This window comes from Tinamus guttatus, unplaced genomic scaffold, assembly GCF_059628265.1.
Source record: "Tinamus guttatus ecotype Peru unplaced genomic scaffold, ASM5962826v1 Tinamus_guttatus_pri_ptg001550l, whole genome shotgun sequence".
Taxonomy (NCBI): Eukaryota; Metazoa; Chordata; class Aves; order Tinamiformes; family Tinamidae; genus Tinamus; species Tinamus guttatus.
In genome coordinates, this window is record NW_028290084.1 from 38,626 (window position 1) to 58,276 (window position 19,651).

A 19,651-nucleotide genomic window follows, 5' to 3' on the forward strand; every position below is an offset into this window, starting at 1 on the left:
CCAAGGAGGATCATGGGAAGTCAACGAGGATCATGGGAAGCCAACGAGGATCATGGGAGCCCCAACAGGGCATCATGGGAGCAGCCCGGGCCCCCCCATGGGCGCCGCGGAGCCCCCCCCCCCCCATCCTCCCCGCAGCCCCGTTCACTCTGGAGCCTAATGGTGGCGGCGCCTGTAGATACTGTACAGCCCCCTCCCCCCCCCCTTTTCTATGCACTTTGGTTTTTTATTTAAGGCGGCGGAAGCGGCCGCCCCCCCCCCCCCGTCCCTCCCCCCTTTGGAATAAAAGAGGCTTCTTTGGACCCCCCCGTGTGTTGGGGGCGCCGCGGCAACATGGCGGCCCCCGGGAGGCGGCGCGGTGCCGTACAGCAAGATGGCGGCCGCCGGGGCGGGGGAGGGACACACGCGGTGCTGCGGCAACATGGCGGCTGCGCGGTGCCGTGCAGCAAGATGGCGGCTGGCTCGTCGGGGCTGTACACGCACATATACGGCGCCGCGGCAACATGGCGGCCGCGTAGTGCCGTACAGCAAGATGGCGGCCTCCGCCCCGGAGGGGGAGGGCCGGCGCGCCGCGCTCCCATTGGCCGCGGCGGGTCACGCGGCGGCCGCGCGTGCGCAGTGCGCGGAGCGGCGCGACGAGGTGCGCGGCCCGTTGAGGGCCCGGGGGGAACCGGGGGGCGGTTGTGGGGCCCGGGGGCGGTTGTGGGGCCGGGATGTGGGGCCGGGGGGTCTCTGTGGGGCCGGGATGTGGGGCCGGGGGCGGTTGTGGGTCCGGGGGCGGTTGTGGGGCCGGGATGTGGGGCCGGGGGCGGTTGTGGGGCCGGGATGTGGGCCCGGGGGTCTCTGTGGGGCCGGGATGTGGGGCCGGGGGCGGTTGTGGGGCCCGGCGGCCGTTGGGGGTCGCTCTAGGGCGGCCGTCGGTCCCCAGGTGCCACCATGAACCTGGAGCGGGTGTCGAACGAGGACAAGCTGGAGCTCTGCCGGAAGTACTACCTGGGTGAGCCCCACGGCGACCCACGGGACCCACGGGACCCATAGTGACCCCCGGGGAGCCCCGCGGCAGCCCATGGGGACCCTATAGAGCCCTATGGCACCCCATGGCGACCCACGGGGACTCACAAAGCCCCCACAGCCCCATAGAGTGACCTATGGGGACCGTATAGAGCCCCACAGGGACCCACAGGCTCTGTGGGGGGGTATTTACGCAGGTAGTTGCCCCCCAGGCGGGTATTTACCCCCTGGGGCAGGTATTTCCCCTGGTAGTTGCCCCCCAGGGTGGGTGTTTCCCCCAGTATTTACCCCCTAGGGTGGGTATTTACTCCCATATTTCCCCCTCCGGACAGGTATTTCCTCTGGTATTTGCCCCCGGGTGGGTATTTGTCCCCTGGGGTGGGTATTTACCCCCCAGGTGGGTATTTACCTCCCAGGCGGGTATTTACCCCAGTATTTCCCCCCCCGGGTGGGTATTTACCCCCCAGGATGGGTATTTCCCCTGGTATTTACCCCCCAGGGGGGTATTTACTGCTCGGGTGGGTATTTACCCGTATTTACCCCCCGGTGGGTATTTCCCCTGGTATTTACCTCCTGGGGTCTGTATTTCCCTGTGGGTGGGTATTTACCCCGGGTGGGTATTTACCCCCGTATTTGCCCCCGGGGTCTGTATTTCCCCCCTAGGTGGTTATTTACCCGGTATTTGCCCCCAGGGCGGGTATTTACCCCTGGGTGGGTATTTACCCGGTATTTACCTCTGGGGTGGGTATTTACCCGCTGTCTGCCCCCCGGGGGGGTATTTACCCGCTATCTGCCCCCCGGGGGGGTATTTACCCCATATTTACCCCCGGGGGTATTTACCCGGTATTTGCCCCAGGCGGCTTCGCGCTCCTGCCCTTCCTGTGGCTGGTCAACGTGCTCTGGTTCTTCCGCGAGGCCTTCGTGGTGCCGCCCTACAGCCAGCAGCCCCACATCAAGCGCTGTGAGCGGGGGGATCTGTGGGGCTGGGAGGATCTATGGGGCTGGGGGGTCCGTGGGGCTGGGGGATCTATGGGGCTGGGGGGTCTGTGGGGCTGGGAGGGGCTATGGGGCTGGGGGATCTGTGGGGCTGGGGGGGATCTATGGGGCTGGGGGGATCTGTGGGGCTGGGGGGGATCTATGGGGCTGGGGGGATCTATGGGGCTGGGGGATCTGTGGGGCTGGGGGGGGTCTATGGGGCTGAGGGGTCTGTGGGGCTGGAGGAGATCTATGGGGCTGGGGGGGATCTATGGGGCTGGGGAGGGTCTGTGGGGCTGGGGGGGTCTGTGGGGCTGGGGGATCTGTGGGGCTGGGGGAGGTCTATGGGGCTGGGGGATCTGTGGGGCTGGGGGGGTCTGTGGGGCTGGGGGGATCTATGGGGCTGGGGAGGGTCTGTGGGGCTGGGGGATCTATGCTGGGGGGAGATCTATGGGGCTGGGGGGGGGCTATGGATCTATGGGGCTGGGGGGGGGTCTGTGGGGCTGAGGAGGATCTATGGGGCTGGAGGAGATCTATGGGGCTGGGGGGGCTGTGGGGCTGGGGGGTCTGTGGGGCTGGGGGGGTCTGTGGGATCTATGGGGCTGGGGGGGGGGCTATGGGGGTCTGGAGATGGGAGGGTCTATGGGGATGGAGAAGGGTTAGGGGGTATCTATGGGGCTGGGGGTATCTATGGGGCTGTGGGGGGGTTGTGGGGATGGAGGATCTATGGGGATGGAGGGGGAGGCTATGGGTGTGGGGGGGTTGGAGGGTCTGTGACACTGGGGGGGGTCTATGGGGTTAGGGGGGATCTATGGGGCTGGGGGATATGTATGGGGCATGGGGGGCTCTGTGGGGCTGGAGGATCTATGGGGCCGGGGGTATCTATGGCGCTGGGGATTTTATGGGGCTGGGGTATCTATGGGGCTGGGGGTATCTGTGGCGCTTGGGGTGTCTATGGGGCTGGGGATCTATGGGGCTGGGGTGTCTATGGGGCCGGGGGTATCTATGGGGCTGGGGTATCTATGGGGCTGGGGGGGTATCTGTGGGGCAATGGGGGGTGGGGTTCTGTCTGTCTATGGGGCTGGGGGGCACCATGGGGGGACGGGGGGGTGTCACGGGGAGGGGGTGTCACGGGGGGGTCCCCATTTCCCCCCGTTGTCCCCAATGTCCCCCCGTTGTCCCCCATGTCCCCGCTCCCCCTCTCGGCGCTCGGCTCGCCGCCCTGCGCGCTCACTCCCCCCCCCCCCCGCAGACGTGCGGCGCTCGGCGCTCGGCTTGCTGGCCTGGCTGCTGGCGGGCGCCGCGTGGCTCTCGGCCTTCCAGAGGCTCCGCCCCCGCTGGGGCGCCCTGGGCGACTACCTGGCGTTCACCGTGCCGCTGGGCACGCCCTGACCGGAAGTGACGCGCGCGCGCGCCCCGCCCAATAAAGAAGCGCGCTGCGCCCAGCCCCGCCCCTCGGCGCCGTTTATTGGCCGGCGCGGCGCGCGGGCGCCGCCTATTGGCGCTCGTACATGTCGCGCAGGACGCGCATGCTCTCCGCGTAGCGCTGCTGGTTGCGCTGGCGACGCCTCCTTCCACCTACGGCGGCCGCCGAGGGGCACAAAGCGGCCGTGGGAACGCGCGGAGCGCCCGGCCGGGTCCCCATGTCCCCCCCCATGTCCCCAGTGTCCCCCCCCATGTCCCCCCTCCCCCTCCATGTCCCCCCATCCATGTCACTCCCCGTCTCCCCATGTCCCCCCCCCATCCCCCCGTGTCCCCAATGTCCCCCCTGTCCCCCCCATCCCCCTCTCTGTCCCCCAGGAACCCCCAGTGTCCCCCCCCATGTCCCCATTGTCCCCCCCGTGTCCCCATGTCCCCAATGCCCCCACCGTGTCCCCAATGTCCCCCCATTCCCCCTCCCGTGTCCCCATTGTCCCCCCCATTGTCCCCCCCATTGTCCCCATTGTCCCCCCCGTGTCCCCAATGTCCCCCCCGTCCCCATTGTCCCCCCATTCCCCCCCCGTGTCCCCATTGTCCCCTCGTGTCCCCATTGTCCCCATTGTCCCCCCATTGTCCCCATGTCCCCATTGTCCCCCCCCGTGTCCCCATTGTCCCCCCCCATGTCCCCAATGCCCCCCCCCGTGTCCCCAATGCCCCCCCCGTGTCCCCATGTCCCCAGTGTCCCCAATGTCCCCCCCGTGTCCCCCCCGTGTCCCCATTGTCCCCATGTCCCCAATGCCCCCCCCGTGTCCCCAATGTCCCCCCGTCCCCATTGTCCCCTCATGTCCCTATTGTCCCCATTGTCCCCCCCGTGTCCCCATTGTCCCCCCCCGTGTCCCCATTGTCCCCCCATTGTCCCCCCATTGTCCCCATTGTCCCCCATTGTCCCCCCATTGTCCCCACCTCTGTCTCACTCTCTTCCACCTCTCCATGTTCTTGTAGATGAGGGAGGCCATGGAGGGGGCGGGGTCGGGCGGCTGCCGGGAGGCGGGGCCACGTGACGTCACCAGCGGGCGTGGCAGCCCCCAGCAGTGACGTCACGGGGAATCCCCCCTCCCCGGGGGCGGTCATATTGTGGTGGGAGGGGCTCCACAGGGGACAGCTTGGCCCCACCCCCTCATGAATATTTAAATATTTGGGGGTCCCGGGGAGGGGGGGAAGATCCCCAGGGATTTTCATGACATCACATGGCCGGGGGCGGGGTTATCGTGGGCGGGGCTATGACATCACTATTGGGGGTGGGGCTATGGGGGTGGGGTGTGATGTCATTCCCGTGGTCAGGGGGCGGGGTTATCGGGGGGGGGGTTCCGCTTATGCGGGGCGGGGCTATGTGACGTCGCGGTTCGGAGGGGCGGGGCTACGGGGGCGGGGCCGCGTGACGTCACTCACGCGGTCCGGGGGCGGGGCCCCCTCGTCGCGGCCCAGCGGGGACGGCACCCGCCGCGGGGGGGCGGGGCCGGGCGGCGGCAGCGCGAACACGTCCGGGCCCTTCCCAGCGGGCCCCGCGGCGCCCTGCCGCAAAGGAGCCTGGGATGTATCCACCCCCCGGCCGCAAGGCAGCATGGGATGTATCCACCCCCCCGCCGCAAAGGAGCCTGGGATGTATCCACCCCCCCGCCGCACTGCACCCTGGGATACACGTGATCGCTGTTTTCCCACTGGTTTTGCCTGTTTTGTTGCTGTTTATGGCTCTTTTTGGAACATTTAAGGGCTGTTTTGCCCATTTCTGGGCCATTTTTGCCCGTTTCTGCCCATTTTTGGCCATTTGGGGGCTGTTTTTGCCCCTTTCTGTGCCATTTTTGCCCATTTTGGGGCTGTTTCTGGCCGTTTTTGCCATTTCCTGGGCCATTTTTTCCCCTTCCTGGGTCATTTCTGCCCATTTTTGCCACTTCCTGGGCTGTTTCTGCCCGTTTTTGCCCGTTTCAGGGCCGTTTCTGCCCATTTCGGAGCCATTTCTGCCCGGTTGTGCCCATTTTGGGGCCTTTTTTGCCCATTTGGGGGCTGTTTCTGCCCGTTTCTGCCTGTTTTGGGGGCATTTCTGCCCATTTTGGGGCGTTTCTGCCCGTTTTTGCCCATTTCGGGGCCTTTTTTGCCCATTTGGGGGCTGTTTCTGCCCATTTTTGCCCGTATTGGGGCCGTTTTTGCCTGTTTAAGGGCTGTTTTTGCCTGTCTCTGCCTGTTTCTGCCCGTTTTGGGGCTGTTTCTGCTTGTTTTGGCCCATATCGGGGCCGTTTTTACCTGTTTAAGGGCCATTCCTGCCCATTTCGGGGCCGTTCCTGCCTGTTTAAGGGCCGTATCAGGGCCGTTTTTGCCCGTTTAAGGGCTGTTTCTGCCCGTTTAAGGGCTGTTTTTGCCCGTATCGGTGCCGTTTTTGCCCGTCTCTGCCCGTTCCTGCCTGTTTTTGCCCGTTCCTGCCCGTTTTTGCCCGTTTTTGCCCGTTCCTGCCCGTTCCTGCCCGTTTTTGCCCGTTCCTGCCTGTTCCTCCCCGTTCCTGCCCGTTCCGGGCTCCGCGGTACCTGGGCGCTCTCCCCGTCCCCGTCCCCGTCCCCGGTGCCGGCGGCTCCGTCGGGCGCCGCGGGCCGGTTGCGCATCCAGGCCCGGCACACCGGGTACAGGGGGCTGCTCTCGCCGAACCGGGCCAGGTCCAGGCTGCGGTCGAACAGCTTGATCACGTAGGAGCCTGCGGGGGGGGACAGGGGGGCTGACCCACACCGCGACCCACGGAGAGACCCATAGGGAGACCTAGAGACCCATAGGGAGACCTAGAGACCCATAGGGAGCCCTAGAGACCCACGGGGGGACCTAGAGACCCACGGGGGGACCTAGAGACCCATAGGGAGACCTAGAGACCCATAGGGAGACCTAGAGACCCATAGGGAGACCTAGAGACCCATGGGGAGACCTAGAGACCCATGGGGGGACCTAGAGACCCATAGGGAGACCTAGAGACCCATAGGGAGACCTAGAGACCCACAGAGGGACCTAGAGACCCATAGGGAGACCTAGAGACCCACGGAGAGACCTAGAGACCCATGGGGGGACCTAGAGACCCATAGGGAGACCTAGAGACCCACGGAGGGACCTAGAGACCCATGGAGGGACCTAGAGACCCATAGGGAGACCTAGAGACCCATGGGGGGACCTAGAGACCCATGGAGGGACCTAGAGACCCATAGGGAGCCCTAGAGACCCATGGAGGGACCTAGAGACCCACGGAGGGACCTAGAGACCCATGGGGGGACCTAGAGACCCACGGGGGGACCTAGAGACCCATGGAGAGACCTAGAGACCCAAAGGGAGACCTAGAGACCCATGGGGAGACCTAGAGACCCATGGGGGGACCTAGAGACCCACGGGGGGACCTAGAGACCCATGGAGAGACCTAGAGACCCAAAGGGAGACCTAGAGACCCATGGGGAGACCTAGAGACCCATGGGGGGACCTAGAGACCCATGGAGGGACCTAGAGACCCATGGAGGGACCTAGAGACCCATAGGGAGACCTAGAGACCCATAGAGGGACCTAGAGACCCATAGGGAGACCTAGAGACCCATAGGGAGACCTAGAGACCCACGGAGGGACCTAGAGACCCATAGGGAGCCCTAGAGACCCATGGAGGGACCTAGAGACCCATGGAGGGACCTAGAGACCCATAGAGAGACCTAGAGACCCACGGAGGGACCTAGAGACCCATAGAGGGACCTAGAGACCCATGGAGGGACCTAGAGACCCATAGAGGGACCTAGAGACCCACGGAGGGACCTAGAGACCCATGGAGGGACCTAGAGACCCATAGAGGGACCTAGAGACCCATGGAGGGACCTAGAGACCCACGGAGGGACCTAGAGACCCATAGAGGGACCTAGAGACCCACGGAGGGACCTAGAGACCCATGGAGGGACCTAGAGACCCACGGAGGGACCTAGAGACCCATGGAGGGACCTAGAGACCCATAGAGGGACCTAGAGACCCACGGAGGGACCTAGAGACCCATAGGGAGACCTAGAGACCCATAGGGAGACCTAGAGACCCATGGAGGGACCTAGAGACCCACGGAGGGACCTAGAGACCCACGGAGGGACCTAGAGACCCACGGAGAGACCTAGAGACCCACAGAGAGACCTAGAGACCCACAGAGGGACCTAGAGACCCACGGGGGGACCTAGAGACCCATAGGGAGACCTAGAGACCCATGGGGGGACCTAGAGACCCATAGAGAGACCTAGAGACCCACGGAGGGACCTAGAGACCCATGGAGGGACCTAGAGACCCATAGAGAGACCTAGAGACCCATGGAGGGACCTAGAGACCCACGGAGGGACCTAGAGACCCACGGAGGGACCTAGAGACCCACGGAGGGACCTAGAGACCCACGGAGGGACCTAGAGACCCATGGAGGGACCTAGAGACCCATGGGGGGACCTAGAGACCCATAGGGAGACCTAGAGACCCACGGAGGGACCTAGAGACCCATGGAGGGACCTAGAGACCCATAGAGAGACCTAGAGACCCACGGAGGGACCTAGAGACCCATGGAGGGACCTAGAGACCCATAGAGAGACCTAGAGACCCACGGAGCGACCTAGAGACCCATGGAGGGACCTAGAGACCCATGGAGGGACCTAGAGACCCACGGAGGGACCTAGAGACCCATGGAGGGACCTAGAGACCCATAGAGAGACCTAGAGACCCACGGAGCGACCTAGAGACCCATGGAGGGACCTAGAGACCCATAGAGGGACCCCTAAGAACCCCCCTAGACCTATAGAGACCCACAGAGGGACCCTGGGGACCCCCCAGACCCACAGAGATCCCTCCAGACCCATAGAAGGACCCTAAAGACCCCCCCCCAACCCACAGCAGGGTCCTAAGAACCCCCCTAGACCTATAGAGAACCCTAGGGAACCCCCAGACCCATAGAAAGATCCCCTAGACCCATAGAGGGGCCCTAGTGTCCTCCCTCAGCCCCACAGGGACCTCCTAGACCCACAGAGATCCCCCCAGACCCACTGCGAGCCCTGGGGACCCCCCAGCCCCACAGAGACCCCCCCAGAGCCACTGAGAGCCCCGGGGACCCCCCAGCCCCACAGAGATCCCCCCAGACCCACTGCGAGCCCTGGGGACCCCCCAGCCCCACAGAGACCCCCCCAGACCCACTGAGAGCCCCGGGGACCCCCCAGCCCCATGGGGATATTTGGGCTGCCATGGGGTGGCTCTGACCCCCCCCCAGCCCCATAGGGGGTATTTGCCTCCCCCCCAGCCCCATAGGGGATATTTGCCCCCCCCAGCCCCATAGGGGGTATTTGCCCCCCTCCCCACCCCACAGGGGGTATTTGGGCTGCCGTGGGGCACTCACTGTGTCGCTGCGGCCCCCCCTCGGGCAGCCCCTCGTCGGCCTCGCGCCGCTTCTTGCGCCGGTGGTGGGAGAAGCGCCCGGACGGCCTGGGGGGCCCAGGCGTCCGGGGGGGGGCCCAGAACCATCCCCCCCCCAAAGGGGCCCAGGCGTCCGGGGGGGCCCAGGCGTCCGGGGGGGGGCCCAGAACCAACCCCCCCCCCCTTAAAGGGGCCCAGGCGTCCGGGGGGGCCCAGGCGTCCGGGGGGTACCCCAGAACCACCCCCCCTGCAATGGGCCCAGGCGTCCGGGGGGGGGCCCAGAACCAACCCCCCCCCCCCTTAAAGGGGCCCAGGCGTCCGGGGGGGCCCAGGCGTCCGGGGGGTACCCCAGAACCACCCCCCCTGCAATGGGCCCAGGTGTCCGGGGGGGGGGACCCCAGAACCAACCCCCCCCCCTTAAAGGGGCCCAGGCGTCCGGGGGCGGCCCAGGTGTCTGGGGCGGGGACCCCAAAACCGCCCCCAAGGGGCCCAGGCGTCCGGGGGGGGGAACCCAGAACCAACCCCCCCCCCCTTAAAGGGGCCCAGGCATCCGGGGGGGGACCCAGGTGTCTGGGGGGGGGGGACACCCCAAAACTGCCCCCAATGGGCCCAGGCGTCCGGGGGGGACCCCAGCCCCCCCCCGAGTGGGCCCAGGCGTCCGGGCCCCGCCCACCTCTTGCCGGCGGCGCCGGGTGACGACTCCCTGTGCGGGGACAACAGGAACCGGCTCCAACAGGCGGCAACACCCGAAACAACCCGAAGCGGCCCCTTTTCACCCCAAAACGCATCGCGCCGCCCAAAAGCCACGAGTTTACCCCAAAACAGGCTCCTTCACCCCAAAACAACCCCAAAATGGGGGGGAAATGCCCCAAAAGAGCACTGCTGCCCCCCAACTGCCCCCCCGGCCCCAATACGGGGCTATTTAGCCCCAAATGGGACTTTGCGCTGCCCAAACGGCGCCGTTTTCCCCCCAAAACACAACTCCTGCCCCAAAACCCCACAATTTGCCCCCAAAACGGGGCGCTCCCCCCGCCCCGGCCCCAAAACGGCCCCGTTTTACCCCAAAACGGTCCCCGCTCACTTGCTCAGGGCGTCGTGGGGCGTCTTGGCCGCGTCCTCGTCCATCTGCTCCCTGTGGAGAGGGCGGCATCACCAAAACGAGCCGAAATCACCCCAAAATGAGCCAAAACCACCAAAATCACCCCAAAACCACCCCAAAACCCGCCAAAAAGACCCCAAAATGAGCCAAAACCACCCCAAAACCTGCCAAAATCACCCCAAAATGAGCCAAAATCACCCCAAAACCACCAAAATCACCCCAAAACCACCCCAAAACCCGCCAAAAAGACCCCAAAATGAGCCAAAATCACCCCAAAACGAGCCAAAATCACCCCAAAATGAGCCAAAACCACCCCAAAATGAGCCAAAATCACCCCAAAAGGAGCCAAAACCACCCCAAAACCCACCAAAATCACCCCAAAAGGAGCCAAAACGACCCCAAAACGAGCCAAAATCACCCCAAAAGAGCCCCCCGCGCTGGGATTTTCCCAAACCTGCTGGTTTTTCCCCACATTCCCCGTTTTCTCCCCGTTTCCCGGTGTTTTCCCGGTTCTCCCCTGTTTCCCAACCTGCTGCTTTTCCCCACATTCCCCGTTTTTCCCCATTTCCGGGCGGTTTTCCCGGTTCTCCCCTGTTTCCCAACCCGCTGCTTTTCCCCACATTCCCCGTTTTTCCCCATTTCCGGGCGGTTTTCCCGGTTCTCACCTGTTTCCCAACCTGCTGGTTTTTCCCCACATTCCCCGTTTTTCCCCATTTCCGGGCGGTTTTCCCAGTTCTCACCTGTTTCCCAACCTGCTGGTTTTTCCCCACATTCCCCATTTTTTCCCCATTTCCCGGTGTTTTCCCGGTTCTCACCTGTTTCCCAACCTGCTGCTTTTCCCACATTCCCCGTTTTTTCCCCATTTCCGGGCGGTTTTCCCGGTTCTCACCTGTTTCCCAAACCTGCTGTTTTTCCCCACATTCCCCGTTTTCTCCCCATTTCCCGGTGTTTTCCCGGTTCTCACCTGTTTCCCAAACCTGCTGGTTTCCCCACATTCCCCGTTTTCTCCCCATTTCCCGGTGTTTTCCCGGTTCTCACCTGTTTCCCAATCTGCTGGTTTTTCCCCACATTCCCGTTTTTTTCCCCGTTTCCCGGTGTTTTCCCGGTTCTCACCTGTTTCCCAACCTGCTGGTTTTTCCCCACATTCCCGTTTTTTCCCTGTTTCCCGGTGTTTTCCCGGTTCTCCCCTGTTTCCCAACCTGCTGCTTTTCCCACATTCCCCGTTTTTTCCCCATTTCCGGGCGGTTTTCCCGGTTCTCACCTGTTTCCCAACCTGCTGCTTTTCCCCACATTCCCGTTTTTTCCCCATTTCCGGGCGGTTTTCCCGGTTCTCCCCTGTTTCCCAACCCGCTGCTTTTCCCCACATTCCCGTTTTTCCCCATTTCCCGGTGTTTTCCCGGTTCTCACCTGTTTCCCAACCTGCTGCCTTTCCCCACATTCCCGTTTTTTCCCCATTTCCGGGCGGTTTTCCCGGTTCTCCCCTGTTTCCCAACCCGCTGCTTTTCCCCACATTCCCGTTTTTTCCCCATTTCCGGGCGGTTTTCCCGGTTCTCCCCTGTTTCCCAACCTGCTGCTTTTCCCCACATTCCCGTTTTTCCCCGTTTCCCGGTGTTTTCCCGGTTCTCACCTGTTTCCCAAACCTGCTGGTTTTTTCCCCACATTCCCCGTTTTTCCCCGTTTCCCGGTGTTTTCCCGGTTCTCCCCTGTTTCCCAACCTGCTGGTTTTTCCCCAAATTCCCCCTTTCTCCCCATTTCCCGGTGTTTTCCCGGTTCTCACCTGTTTCCCAATCTGCTGGTTTTCCCCACATTCCCCGTTTTTCCCCATTTCCCGGTGTTTTCCCGGTTCTCCCCTGTTTCCCAACCCGCTGCTTTTCCCCACATTCCCGTTTTTCCCGTTTCCCGGTGTTTTCCCATTCCCACCTGTGGCCGTCGCTCCGCTCCAGCAGCCCCTGCAGCACCGCGTCCAGGCGGCTCCGCGCCGACGCCGCCTCCAGGTCTGCGGAACGCCGGGAATACCGTGGGGGATCCGATGGGGGATCCGATGGGGGATCCGATGGGGGGACACTCCATGGATCCCAATGGGGGATCCCGGTGTCCATGGGGAAACTCCATGGATCCCAATGGGGAATCCAGGGATCCCGGGGGACACTCCATTGAGCCCAATGGGGGATCCAGGGATCCCAGTGTCCGGGGAGAAACTCCATGGATCCCAATGGGGGATCCGGGGATCCCGGGGTCCAGGGACACTCCATGGATCCAATGGGGGATCCCGGTGTCCGGGAGTGGGGGGGACACTCCATGGATCCCAATGGGGGATCCCGGTGTCCGGGAAGGGGGGGACACTCCATGGATCCCAATGGGGAATCCCGGTGTCCGGGAAGGGGGGGACACTCCATGGATCCCAATGGGGGGATCCCGGTGTCGGGGGGCGGGGCACGCTCCATGGATCCCAATGGGGGATCCGGGGAACCCGGTGTCCGGGAAGGGGGGGAAACTTCCATGGATCCCAATGGGGGATCCCGGTGTCCGGAAGGGGGGGGAAACTCCATGGATCCCAATGGGGGATCCCGGTGTCCGGGAAGGGGGGGACACACTCCATGGATCCCAATGGGGGATCCCGGTGTCCGGGAAGGGGGGGACACTCCATGGATCCCAATGGGGGATCCCGGTGTCGGGGGGCGGGGCACGCTCCATGGATCCCAATGGGGGATCCGGTGTCCCGGCGCTCACCTGGTTTCTCCACCTTCACTTTAACGGACAACATGGCCCCGCCGGACACCGGGGCCCCTCCCGGCCGCCCGGGCCCGCCGCCGCTTCCCCGTCCCCCGCCTCAGCGCCTCACGGCCGCTAACGGCCGCGCGCCCCGCTCCCATTGGACGGCCGCGCCGCCCGTCAAGAGACCGCGGCCAATCAGCGCGCGCCGCTCGGGGCGGTGGGCGGGGCGGCGCGGAGCACGCCGGGAGCTGTAGTCCCGGGTCGGCGCCGCCATTTTGTGGGAGTGTTTCCCGCCTCGCCGCGCGGGGGCCGCCGGGAAACGGAGGCGCGGGGCGGGGCGGAGGGGGGGCGGGGCGTGCTTTCCCGCCGTTTTCCCGGCGGCCCCCGCGGCGTTGCCGGGAGACGGGAGCGCGGGGGCCGCCATCATGGCGTCCGCGCGGGGCCCCCCCCCGGGGGCCTCCAGGTGGGCGGGGCCGGGGGGAGGGGGGAGCGGGGGGGGTCCCGGATACTGGGGACCCCCCCGGGGGGGGTCACGTGGCCTCTCACTGTGTCCCCCCCCCCCCCCCCCGGTAGCCCCGGGGCCCCCTCGCAGGGTCTGGAGCAGCGGACGGGGCGGCTGCTGCAGCGCAGGTGGGAGCCCCCCCCCCCGCACCGGAACCGGAACCGAACCGGGACCCCCCCCCCCCCCCCCACCCCGAACCGGAACCCCCCCCTCCCTAAAACCGGGACCGAACTGGGATTTCCGCCCCCCCCCCCCCCCCCCAAACCGGAACCCCCGAAACCGGAACCCCCCCCCCCCGAACCAGAATCCCCCCCCCCCCGGGGCCCCCCGGACCGCCCCCTCCCCCCCCCCCCGGCAGTAGTTGCCCCCAATGATTCCCCCCCCCCCGGCCCCAACCTGCCCCGCCCCCCAAACTGCCCCGCCCCCCCGGAATGCCCCGCCCCCCCGGAATGCCCCGCCCCCTAACTGCCCCTCCCCCTAGCGAGGCCCTCCTGAGCAGCCGGCGGCCCCCCGCGGCCCCCCCCCGGGTGAGCCACAAAGGGGGCGGGGCCTATGAGGGGGAGGGGCCTGTGAGGGGGGGGGGCTCTATGGGGAGGGGACCCTTGGGGGGGAGGAGCCTATTGAGACGGGTCATGGGGGAGGGGCCTATCGAGGGGGAGGGGCTCGTGACCCATGGAGGGAGGGGCCTATTGAGGGGGAGGGACCCCATGGGGGGGGAGGCCCCGTGTGGGAGGGGCCCGGGGGGAGGGGCCTGTGGAGGGGGAGGGGCTCTATGGGGGGAGGGACCTACTGGGGGAACCGGGGGGAGGGGCCTGTTGAGGGGGAGGAGCCCCATGGGGGAGGGGCTCTAGGGGGGAGGGGCTTATTGAGGGTCATGGGGGGAGGAGCCCCAAGGGAGGGGCTCTTTGGGGGAGGGGCTCCATGGGGAGGCCCCGCCCCCTCTCACCCCCCCCCCGCAGCCCCCTCCCAGCAGCCCCCGGGGCGGCTCCCACGATGCCCCGGGGCCGGCGACGTCCTCCTGCGGTGGCGCCTGCAAAGGAAGATGGCGGCCGCCGGGGGGGCGGGGCCCGGCGAGGCCACGCCCCTCCCCGCCCCCCAGGAGCCCCCGCGGGGCCCCCATGATGCCCCGGGGGGCCTCCATGACACCCCATGGGGCTCCCATGATGCCTTGGGGGCCTCCCATGAGGCCCTATGGGGCTCCCATGAGGCCTTGGGGGCCTCCCATGATGCTTTGCGTGGTCCCCATGAGGCCCTATGGGGCTCCCATGATGCTCTGGGGGGCCCCCATTTTGCCTTAGGGGGCTCCCATGATGCTCTATGGGGCTCCCATGATGCCCTGCGGCCCGTGACGTCACCAGGGTGCCAACGCAGCAGCTCCCATGATGCCCTGCGAGTTCCCCATGATGCCTTGGGGGGCCCCCATGTTGCCTTGGGGGGCTCCCATAATGCCCTATGGGGCTCCCATGATGCCCTGGCGTCCTCCCATGATGCCCTATGGGGCTCCCACGATGCCCTATGGGGCTCCCATGATGCCTTGCGGGGTTCCCATGATGCCCTATGGGGCTCCCATGATGCCCTATGGGGCTCCCATGACGCCCTATGGGGCTCCCACGATGCCCCGGGGCGCCGCCGCAGCAGCTCCCATGATGCCCCGCGCAGGGGCGGCCGCCATGACGCCCAGGGTGCCCCGCGGCCCAGGAAGTCCCGCTCCCACGATGCCCTGGGGCCCGGAAGGGGCGGCTCCCATGGCGCCTTGGGGCCGGAAGGCCCCGGCGGCCATGACAGTTCCGGGCTGAAGCCTCCCCGGCCCCATGATGCCTTGGGGCCCGGAAGGGGCGGCTCCCATGGTGCCCTGGGGCCGGAAGGCCCCGGCGGCCATGTTAGCTGTGGGCGGAAGCAGCCCGGTTCCCATGATGCCTTGCGGCGCGGCGGATCCGGCTCCCATGATGCCCCGGGCCCCGCGGGGGGGCAGGTGGGCGCTGTGGGGCGGGGCTTGGCTATAGGGGCGGGTTGGGGGTGGAGCTCTGCTGGGGGGCGGAGCTCTGGGGCTGGCCAATGGGGCTGGAGGGCGGAGCTCTGGGGCTGGCCAATGGGGCTGGGGGTCCCTATGGGGTTGGGGGGTTGCTATGGGGCTGGGCTATGGGGCAGGGGTTCCTATGGGGTTGGCGTCCCTATGGGGCTGGAGGTCGCTATGGGGCAGGGGGTCCCTATGGGGCTGGGGGTCGCTATGGGGCAGGGGTCCCTATGGGGCTGGGGTCCCTATGGGGCTGGGGTTCCTATGGGGCTGGGGTCCCTATGGGGCAGGGGTCCCTATGGGGCTGGGGTCCCTATGGGGCAGGGGTCGCTATAGGGCTGGGGGTCCCTATAGGGCTGGGAGTCGCTATGGGGCTGGGGGTCGCTATGGGGCTGGGGGTCGCTATGGGGCTGGGCTATGGGGCTGGGCTATGGGGCAGGGGTCCCTGTGGGTCTCAGCTCCCTGTGGGGCTGCAGGCGCCGGGAGCAGCCGCCGATGCCGCCCCCGGGGGGCAGCCAGGTGAGGGGGGGGCACTTGGGGGTCCCGGGGGGGCTATGGGGGTCCTGGGGGGGTCCCGGGGGGCACTTGGGGGGCCGGGGGGGCTATGGGGCTTTGGGGAGGGGGGGCTTCAGGGTCAAGGTCCCATGGGGATGGGGGTCCGGGGGGCACTTAGGGGTCCCAGGAGGGGTATGGGGGGTTCTGGGGGGCACTTGGGGGTCCCGGGGGGTCCCGTGGGGGCTATGGGGGTCCTGGGGGGCACTTGGGGGTCCCGGGGGTCTATGGGGGATCCCAAGGGGGTCCTGGGGGGCACTTAGGGGTCCGGGGGGGGTATGGGGGTCCCGGGGGTGTCCCAGGGGGCACTTGGGGGTCCTGGGGGGCACTTGGGGGTCCCGGAGGGGCTATGGGGGATCCCAAGGGGGTCCTGGGGGGTTATGGGGTTCCCGGGGGGGCCGTGGGGCAGCCGTGTCCCCCCCCCGCAGGGGACCCGGTGCTGCGGGGGCTGCGGGGGGCGGCGCGAGGCCCTGAGGAGGCGCCTGCGGTGAGACCCCTATAGAGCCCCTATACAGCCTATAGAGCCCCCGAACTCCTATAGAGCCCCTATAGAGCCCCTATAGACCCCCTATAGAGCCCCTATAGACCCTATAGAGCCCCTATAGAGCTCCTATAGACCCTATAGACCCCCTGAACCCCTATAGACCCCCTTGAGCCCCATAGACCCCCCAAGTCCCTGTAGAGCCCCTATAGACCCTATAGACCCCCCGAACCCCTATAGACCTCCTTGAGCCCCATAGACCCCCCAAGTCCCTGTAGAGCCCCTATAGACCCTATAGACCCCCCGAACCCCTATAGACCCCCTTGAGCCCCATAGACCCCCCCGAGCCCTTAGAGCCTTTATAGAGCCCCTATAGAGCCCCCTGAGCCCCTATAGACCCTATAGACCCCCTGAACCCCTATAGCTCCTATAGAGCCCCTATAGACTCCCCGAACCCCTATAGACCCCCTATAGAGCCCCTATAGACCCTGTAGACCCCCCGAACCCCTATAGAGCCCCTATAGACCCCCTGAACCCCTATAGACCCCCCGAACCCCTATAGACCCACCCCCGAGCCCCTGGAGCCCCTCTAGTCCTTGTGGCTCCTCTATAGCCCCTGTAGACCCCCTGATAACCCCCCATAGCCCCTACAGCCCCCACCACCCCCTTAGTGCCTATAGCTCCTTTAGAGTCCTCCAAGAATCCTCATAGCCCCTATAGCCCCCCACAACTCCCTATAGACCCTATAGCCCCCCACAACTCCTTATAGTCCCTATAGCCCCCCACAGCGCCTTATAGCCCCTATAGCCTCCCACAACTCCTCATAGTCCCTATAGCCTCCCATAGTCTCTATAGAGCTCCCATACCCTCTATAGACCCCCCACAGCCCCCTATAACCCCCTATAGTCCCTATAGCCCCCCGTAGTTCCTATAGACCTCTCATTGCTCCTATAGACCCCCCAACAGCTTTCTACAGCCTCTATAGACTCTCCTATAGGCACCTTGTAGTCTTTATAGATACCGCACAGTTTCTATAGAGTTTCCTATAACCCCTATAGTGCCTACAGTCCCTATAGTGATTATAGCCTCCCTATTGCTCGTCTATAGATCTTACACTCCCTATAGCCTCTACACCCCGTATACCTTTCATAGCCCTTATAGCTCCTTATAGGCCTTATAGCCCCCCTATAGCCCCCCTATAGCTGCTCTATAGCCCCCATAGCTCTTATAGCTCCTTATAGGCCTTATAGCCCCCCTATAGCCCCCCTATAGCTCCTCTATAGCCCCCATAGCCCTTATAGCTCCTTATAGACCTTATAGCCCCCCTATAGCCCCCCTATAGCTCCTCTATAGCCCCCATAGCCCTTATAGCTCCCTACAGCCCCTATATCCCCCTATAGACCCTATAGCCCCCCCGGTGGCCCCACCCACCCCCCCGGCTCCGCCCCCCTGACGCCCCTCCCCCCCCAGGGCCGTCGAGACCCTCCTGTGGCAGCTGCTCCCCCCGCCCGCCCCGGGGGCCCCGCCCACGGCGCAATAAAGGCTCCGCCCCCTTCCTGCGTGTCCGCTCCTCATTGGCTGCTCCCGCCGCCCCCTCCCGCCCCCCGCGCGGTCGCCATGGCGACAGCGCCGCGCGGGAACTACGGATCCCGGCATGCCCCGCGCGGCGCCATGGCAACAGTGGCGCGCAGGAACTACGGATCCCGGCGTGCCCCGCGCGGCGCCATGGCTGCAGCTCTCGGCAGCCCCCGCGCGGCGGAAGTCGGAAGTTCCGGCAGTGCCGCGCAGTCGCCATGGAGGCGGCGGCGCGCAGGAACTACGGGTCCCGGCGTGCCCCGCGCGGCGCCATGGCGACAGCGGCGCGCCGGAACTACGGATCCCGGCATGCCCTGCGCGGCGCCATGGCGACAGCGGCGCGCAGGAACTACGGATCCCGGCAGCCCCCGCGCGGCGGAAGCCGGAAGCCGGAAGCTCCCGCCGCGCGGTCGCCATGGAGGCGGCGCTGCGGGACTGGGCCCGCTCCGAGATGGGGCTGGCGGCGGGGGGGGCCCCGGGGGGGGCGGCGCTGCGCAGGTGGGGGCGGGGCCACGGGGGGGCCTATGGGGGTCCCTGTGGGGCGGGGGGGCCTGGGGGTCTCTATGGGGGTCGGGGGGTCCCTAGGGCAGGACCGGGGGGTCCTGGGGGTTCCTATGGGGCAGGAATGGGGGTCCAAGGGCCCTATGGGGCAGGAACGGGGGGTCTCAGGGCCCTATGGGGGTCGGGGAGTCCCTATAGGGCAGGATCGGGGGGTCCTGGGGGTTCCTATGGGGCAGGAACGGGGGGTCCCAGGACCCTATGAGGGTCTAGGGTTTCCTATAGGGCAGGACCAGGGGGTCCTGGGGGTTCCTATGGGGCAGGAATGGGGGGTCCAAGGGCCCTATGGGGCAGGAACGGGGGGTCCCAGGGCCCTATGGAGTTCGGGGGGTCCCTATAGGGCAGGACCGGGGGGTCCTGGGGGTTCCTATGGGGCAGGAATGGGGGTCCCAGGGCCCTATGGGGCAGGAATGGGGGGGTTGGGGCCCTATGAGGGTCTAGGGTTTCCTATAGGGCAGGACCAGGGGGTCCTGGGGGTCCCTATGGGGCAGGAACGGGGGTCCCAGGGCCCTATGGGGGTCTCTATGGGGTAGAACCGGGGGGGCTGGGGCTCTATGGGGGTCAGGGGGGCCCTATGGGGCAGGACCAGGGGGTTCTGGGGGTCCCTATGGGGCAGGATGGGGCATTTGGGGGTCTCTGTGGGGCAGGATTGGGGGTCCTGGGGCCCTGGGGGTCCCTATGGGGCAGGACCAGGGGGTCCTGGGGGTCCCTATGGGGCAGGAACGGGGGTCCCAGGGTCCTATGGGGCTTCTATGGGGCAGAATGGGGTGTCTGGGTGGGTCTCTGCCCCGCGCACGTAACATTTTGCGTTTTTCATGTGTTTTTGGTTACTTTGGTGTTTTTGAGAGTGTTTTTGGGGCACAAATGGTGATTTTGGGGTTCCAAAGTTTTCCTGTTTCCAGGTTGTGCTCCGGGCCCTGCGCCGACATCTGGGACTACGTGACCCGGCACGTCCGGAACCCGCGGTGAGAGAGCGGGAACGGGAACGGGGAACGGGGAACGGGAACGGGAGCGGGAATGGGAACGGGAACCGGAACCGGGAACGGGGAACGGGAACCGGGAACGGGGAACGGGAACAGGAACCGGGAACGGGGAACGGGAACGGGAACCGGGAACGGGAACCGGGAACGGGAACCGGGAATGGGAGCGGGAACAGGAACCGGAACCGGGAACGGGGAACGGGAACAGGAACCGGGAACGGGAACGGGGAACGGGAACAGGAACCGGGAGCGGGAATGGGAACGGGATATGGAACCGGGAATGGGAGCGGGAACAGGAACCGGGAGCAGGAGCGGGAATGGGAATGGGATATGGAAC

At 66.0% G+C, this 19,651-nt stretch overlaps 2 protein-coding genes and 1 long non-coding RNA gene across 3 annotated transcripts; 2 read left to right on the plus strand and 1 right to left on the minus strand.

The window, feature by feature from the left end:
* The first annotated feature begins 925 nt into the window (after nucleotides 1–925).
* On the plus strand, nucleotides 926–3,378 carry LOC148590249 (gamma-secretase subunit PEN-2-like). The gene is made up of 3 exons (XM_088539266.1): nucleotides 926–997; nucleotides 1,868–1,972; nucleotides 3,239–3,378. The coding sequence occupies exons 1-3, from the start codon at nucleotides 937–939 to the stop codon at nucleotides 3,376–3,378; spliced, it is 306 nt and encodes a 101-aa protein (XP_088395392.1). The 5' UTR covers nucleotides 926–936.
* Nucleotides 3,379–3,481: 103 nt separating this feature from the next.
* Nucleotides 3,482–12,739, minus strand: LIN37 (lin-37 DREAM MuvB core complex component). Its single transcript, XM_088539267.1, is given in 10 exon segments — nucleotides 3,482–3,547; nucleotides 3,549–3,564; nucleotides 4,369–4,442; nucleotides 4,855–4,977; nucleotides 6,027–6,145; nucleotides 8,822–8,907; nucleotides 9,512–9,541; nucleotides 9,920–9,970; nucleotides 11,858–11,933; nucleotides 12,668–12,739. Coding segments are annotated over 10 exon segments (675 nt in total). The 5' UTR covers nucleotides 12,702–12,739.
* A 5,454-nt stretch (nucleotides 12,740–18,193) lies between these two features.
* Nucleotides 18,194–19,290, plus strand: LOC148590251 (uncharacterized). Its single transcript, XR_015914341.1, has 2 exons — nucleotides 18,194–18,274; nucleotides 19,237–19,290. It is a non-coding gene; the product is annotated as an uncharacterized LOC148590251 (long non-coding RNA).
* The last annotated feature ends 361 nt before the right edge of the window (nucleotides 19,291–19,651 follow it).

Bases quoted from the DNA above. Each gene is read 5' to 3' on its own strand.
- LOC148590249 (XM_088539266.1), top strand. From the start codon at position 937: ATGAACCTGGAGCGGGTGTCGAACGAGGACAAGCTGGAGCTCTGCCGG. The intron at 998-1,867 runs GTGAGCCCCACG...TATTTGCCCCAG, and splicing joins CTGCCGGAAGTACTACCTGG to GCGGCTTCGCGCTCCTGCCC. The intron at 1,973-3,238 runs GTGAGCGGGGGG...CCCCCCCCGCAG, and splicing joins GCAGCCCCACATCAAGCGCT to ACGTGCGGCGCTCGGCGCTC.